Below are 6,197 nucleotides of genomic sequence, written 5' to 3' on the forward strand. Positions count from 1 at the left end.
TGATACTTTGGTTTCACTTTGGTTTTGATCTTGTGCTGCTTTGTTGGGTGCAGTAAAAACGTTCCTGCTGTATGTCTAGTTAGCTACTACTGCGAAAAGAATGTCGGATAATAGTGGCAGGACTGGAAGAAATGAGACGTGAAACATCAGACGGGTCGAGACTTGTTGGTTGTTACGAGTTTGACAAGGTTTTTACCCAGTTTGTTACATCTTAATGAAGGTGGTACATCATTCACTCGGAGGTCCTTTTATGGTTACGGTTCGGATAAGTGAACCCTGGGTCCCATTAGGTGCACAGCTTCGCTTTCCTCGTGAACTTCAGCTAACATGAGTATTTTTTACCGCAGGTTCATACCTACCAAGTGGATATCCATTTTCACCCTACGGTGCTAAAATAGCCGGAGGCGAAGAAGCCAGCGACAAATCCCGCGCTAGCCCAACCGTCACCAAAACGGCAACAGACTCTAAAGCCCTGGAGATCCTACATCAGCACGCCAGCCAATACAAAAGCAAATCCCCCACGGTCGGCGACAAGCTACCGCACGAACGGGAGCCGGAGCGGGGAGCGGTGGGGGACAGGGATCGGGAAAGAGAACGAGACGTGGACCGACCACGCTCCTCGCCCTCGCAGCGCATCATGCCCTCGCACCATCACCTGGGATACCCTCTGCTCTCAGGGCAATATGACCTGTCCTATGCCACAGGTCAGTCACCTCATTCACTGTGCTGTGCTGTTTAAAAGGTCACTCGCCAGTCTGCAGTTGTCACTGCTCCTCTTCCTCAGCAGAGAGGAAACACTGAAAATCACGGCGGTGTTGGGCGTTTCCTGAAACTTGATGTAACCTATTCAGTCACTTCTGATCCTCAGCCTCTTTGAGTGTATTCATCATGAGGTTGAGCCTCCTGCGTTCAAGCTGTATAACCTGTGAATAAGTCTAAAAAGAGTCCGGCTCCGTCTGCTGCTGTCGAGAACAATAAGCAGTGCAGCTTTTAGCCCCCCAGCTCATCCTTCCTCAGCAGGTCTTCTGAGGACAGGAGGAGCTCACAGTTAGATCAGGGGAGCTGTGCTTTGACACTGCGCAGTGACAAACCCCAGCAGTCTGCACTGACACCTGCTGGTGATCTATGTCAATTACCCAGTTTTTTTTTCCTCTCTCAGTTTTTGCAACATCCACCCCTGTGTCAGAAGCTTTTCATGAATGAAAAGTCAACCCAGGATGTAGAGATATTAAACAACACAGAGGGACAATTAAGCTCTATCAGTTTACTGATAGCAGAATCCACATTATTAACCCACCATTTCTAGAGGATTTCAGCCACTTCACACCGACGCACGTCTTACTCATTGCCTGTTTATGGAATTAGTCATAACATGGTAAACAGCGGTGGTTAATTCAGGGGCAACATTATGTGCTATCATGGCTGGTCTTGCCAAAAGACAGATGAAACAAGTCTAAAATGTAACTTAAATTATAATCAATATTAATCATAAACACTGGGTCTTATTAGTGTTATGTAAAGGCCCTTTATTATTTTTGTTTTAGCTATTTTGAGATCAGGAAATGCTTTATAATTGAGTGTTAGTCATAAATAATCTCTCTGTTACTTCACTTCAACAATACAACTAAGAGCCATAAAATGGAGGACAAGGAAAATAATAGACTTGTGAAATATCTGAGTTATATTTTGAATTCAAAAGCTTGTCTTTTAATGTTTTGCTCTGGCCCATAAATGCAGGCTGCATGTGGCCCCTGGGCCGCTCTTCACCCACGTCTTCTCTCTGTAGTATCTGTTGAACACCTGGAATTATTCAATTGTTGGGTGCGATTCATGTCTTCTCACAGTGTTGTGGATCTTGGAGCAGACTTTATATGTCCTCAAAGAGGTGGTTTTCAACTGTGTCTGTCTGTTGTGAACGGATTTGGATGACATTTTCAGGAAATGGGACTCATGAACAAATGGTTACATTTGGGGATAAAGGAATTTTCCTTAAAATTGGGATCATTTTTGACATTTGTGCAAGACTGGCTTTTGGATCCAGTAATTGTTATTGAGGATACATTGGCACTGGCAGGATTGTGTTGGGGGTGGACTGAAGGTGCTTGCCAGAGGTTTGCACTCACTGAGTGCTTTAATATTGATGAAATTATTTTGGGCCTTAAAATGAAGGTTTTTCCATCTAAAAATATACAATAGTAGAAACGTAGGATGAGGAAGATGCAGTCAGAACATGGTTTTTTCCCCCAGAGCCGTCGAGTGCACGGATGCAAGGTTCACTCACAAGAGTTGTGTTTGAAATGGCTTTATATTTAATGATCCGATATATATATTTAGTGATTGTCATGGGTCTAAATAACCATCGACTTGGGTCACAGCGTTTCACTCTGTGATGGGAGGCTGGAGCAGAGCCCACCCAGTGTTGGGGAGGCTACTCTCCCTTGTTTTTGCATGTGTATGTGGATATGTGGCTGAACTCCGATGTTGTTTTATCTTTCAGGGAAACCCGACCGTCACACCTCAACCCTGCAAAGATTCATGTGACTGGCTCACGTGAGAAAATCATCTCCCGGTTGTTACAATTAGACATCAGTTGAATGGTGTATTTAATCTCTTTGTTTTTTCTTTGTTGTTCTGCCCAAATTTTAGGCAGATTGTTTGTATGATTTTCCACCCCTGGTAGATGACCCTGAATTTGTAACCCCTGGACTGTGAGAGGACTAATATCGCCCAGGTTCAAAGCCATCGCTGTGCCGCGGCGCAGAGCAAACACCCACCCGCTGATTATATCTAGTCTTTGCACTGTCAACACATACAATGCAAAAAGAGATGGATCTGCCTGAGAAGCTTTGTGTTGTTTATTTTCTTAACTCGTCGTTGTTGTTGTTGTTGGTTTTTTTTGTCATACGCAAAGAGAAACTGGTAGGGGAACTTTGTGGGCGGGGGAGAGGGGAGTGAAACTAAATTAAAGACTGTCAACCAATCGTGATTTTGACTCATTGAAGCGACGGTGAAATCCAGAACTTGACAAACACGAGGCAGGAAAAACGGCAACAGCTGCTTCACTTCAGAGACTCCAGAGCCTGAGATTCTTCACCTCACTGTTCATCTCCATCCTCCTCTTGTGTTTCAGGGATGACATGGCCATGTTTAACCAGGGACCGCTCACACCTCAGTGCACAACACACACATCAGTCACACTGCTACTGCAGCCCTCCTTCATCATCCAGCATCTGCTGCTGCATCGGCAGGCCACTTTTCTGCTTCACTTCTGATCTGGAAACAATGTGAAATATTTTGCTGCTGTATTGTTGAGTCAAAGTTTGTCTTCATCCATCGTATTTGGAGGATTTAAATACCGGAGTCTTTACATCTCGTCTGCTTTGAAGCCCAGACTCCTGTTTGTCAAACTTCCATATTCACATCATTGTTTTTCATCGCATGGCTTCCCAAATGATCTTCAAGTTTCACACTTTTGCGGCTTCATCATCATCCTCCATCTGTCAATCTTTAAACCTGATGTCCATTCTGAACTACAGTAAACCTGCAGCTCCTTTTTTCTGTCTGTCGCTGCTGGTCATATGGTGGGACAGAGGCGTTTTTAAATGAACCTTTTGTCACAAATCTTAGTTTTAGCAAGACGACACAAAGGTGTTTTATCATTTGATCTGTATTTATGCTAATTTGGACTGATTGAAATTCTGTAATGAGAGACAAATATATAAATATATATCGATATAGATATATATAGAGAGAGAGAGATGGTGTAAATATTGTGTTCCAACAGAGGTCCCGCTTGACTTTAAATTATTTTGATTTGAAAACTCAGGGGTCGTAGGTGAACTTGCATATATAAATATATATAAATAAATATATATCAAGAGTTTAGATGAAACTGCAGAATAGAAACTCCCTCAAATCCAACATGACGTCATCCTGCGATGCTGCACTGTCATTCACAACGGGGAAATGGATTACACACACACACACACAGGACATGTGGGAGGACGCCAGTAAACCACCAGAGAGTGGACGAGACGCTGGAAGGTTTTCCATGGTCTCCTCCCATGAGTTTTCTCTTTCCGTACTTTTAAAGATGAACGGTGATGAACTGAATGTGCTGGTGTTTGTAATTAATCTGTGAGGGTCATTAGGCAGCTGTGATGTTTTCGGTGGTTTTTAGTACCAGCAGACTGGGTGCGTCTAGTTTCATCACACCATGGTTGTGACATTTGTTCTCTCAGAGAGTAGTCATGTAGTGCAAGGCGAAGCCCAGTCGAAATCATATATATATATATATATATGAATATATATATTCATGAAAAAGTCATGTTTGCTATCAACATATTGGAAAGTGCTTGGCTCGTTGTATTTCGCAGGACTGTAATTGTTTTCTTTCAGTGAAGAGTATATTTATTGGCCGGCAGTTGTCTCAGTTGGTGCCTAGTTTGAAACCTGTACAAAAAAAAACAGGGACACCTGCTCGTTCGTCCTCTCCTGACCCGCCGACTGTCACACAAAGATCCCGCCACCACCCTCCCTTAAAGTACCGTAACTGGTGCTGGCAAGGATGTTTACAGTGTCTTCATTTTGCTAATATTGTGAGATATTCAGAACTCCTCCCGCCCCTCACCTCTCCTCCCCTTCCTCCTCCTCGCCCTCCCTCCCTTCAGGAGTTTGTGTAAAGTGTACATTATCATGGTTCTTTTTTATACAATACTCTGTAACTTGCCTTTGTAAATTTGGGCTGGAAAAAAATAAATCTTTTTATGAGACAATCTGTCCTGGCCACGTGTCCCATGTTTCATTTATGAGCCTCATTGAGGCTCCTGCCTTTGTGTCAGAGTGACACCAACCTTTCCGTCGATAACTGCGATGATGTCACCACGAGCTCAAGTGCCCACCCTGCCCCTCTTGTTTCCTGCACCGGGCCTGAACCAAGTCTCTCGTGGCAGAGCTATCAAAAACCTTGGCTCTCGACGAAAGGTTAAATCTCATTTGAACTCAAAACCCAGTGAGACACTTGAAACTAAGATTTTAAAATTCAGATTTTATCAGGAGTCAATTACAATTAATCGCATTTTAATATTTAATACCACATAAAGTGCACAAAACAAAGTTGTTTGTGCTTCTATCTTGACGTTTTTTAAAACTTCACTCATTCTCCGTCACCATGGATGTTAGACAGCACATGCTGCTGGAGTTGGCAGAATGAAAAATGTTCCAGCTAAAGAAAGTTTATTCATGATTAATATGTCTTATCTGGATCAATTCATTTTGACTGTAATTGAGTGCAATGAATCTCTTCCAGTCGTAGGCCTGGTGACTATGAACATGCCAGATCTGACAACACTCTGTCTCAGCTACAGCTCTAGCCACAAGTATCGCCACGTCATGTTTCGGCCAGAATAGAAAGTTGATATGAGCTCTAAAGCAGTGCTAAGAAGACGGTTTCCTCCATGTGTGCTGGCGGTCAGTCTGGCAGAGATGGACAAAGACCATCTCAAAAGCCTGAGCTCCAAACTCGTGTGCCCAGCAAGCGTTCTGCTGCCATCTGCACTCTGACTGGAACTGGCTTTCACTCCACTCCTCCTCCTGACGGTCACTTCTCCACATCCACGGTGCTTATCGCTGCCTTCGGTCCAGCCGTTTTCCCGATCCGATCATTCCCACAGCCTGTTCCCTGTTGGCTCCTCTCCTATCCAGTTCTCTGCTGCAGAACGTGTTACAGCCCAGCTCTCTGTTCTACTCGCCTCTTGTCACTTCAACTACTGCGTTCAAGTGCTTTACTCATCGCTTCTCTGTACAGTTTGCACTGTCTGAATAGCTCATTTGCTTTGACGCTTACGTGCCCTTCATGCCTCCTCTTGGCCAGACCATCATTGTGAAGGAGAGCTGGTTCTCAACTGACCCACTGCTTTGTCAACATTTGGGTTTTTGAGTGATGCCTCTCAAGTGAAGGTGTGTTGACAGGACAGGGCCTTGGAGGTGGGAGGGGTGTTTTTGCGGGGTCATTTCTCGCCCTTTCTTGGGTCTTTAGTTGCCATGGTCATAAGAGTGATGGAAAAGGAGGTGTCAGGGCGGCCGATAATCCCAATATTGATTGGGATTATTGACCTCCAGTGGACTGACTGGAGAGCGACTCTGATGTCAGAGACTCCCCTGCGCTGGCTTCCGCCACTAAATCTGTGTCTTTCCCC

At 44.3% G+C, this 6,197-nt stretch overlaps 1 protein-coding gene across 2 annotated transcripts in view; it reads left to right on the forward strand.

Moving 5' to 3' along the window:
- Positions 1-4,786, forward strand: part of LOC128758710 (zinc finger protein 609-like) — a 67,023-nt gene extending 62,237 nt beyond the window's left edge. For both annotated transcript variants that reach the window (XM_053864951.1, XM_053864952.1), the window contains exons 7-8: positions 348-704; positions 2,498-4,786. In XM_053864951.1, the coding sequence (XP_053720926.1) occupies positions 348-704; positions 2,498-2,541 (401 nt within the window). In that variant the 3' untranslated portion in view covers positions 2,542-4,786. The remainder of the gene's footprint in view (positions 1-347; positions 705-2,497) is intronic.
- Positions 4,787-6,197: the final 1,411 nt, after the last annotated feature.

This window comes from Synchiropus splendidus, chromosome 5 (genome assembly GCF_027744825.2).
Source record: "Synchiropus splendidus isolate RoL2022-P1 chromosome 5, RoL_Sspl_1.0, whole genome shotgun sequence".
NCBI lineage: Eukaryota > Metazoa > Chordata > Actinopteri > Syngnathiformes > Callionymidae > Synchiropus > Synchiropus splendidus.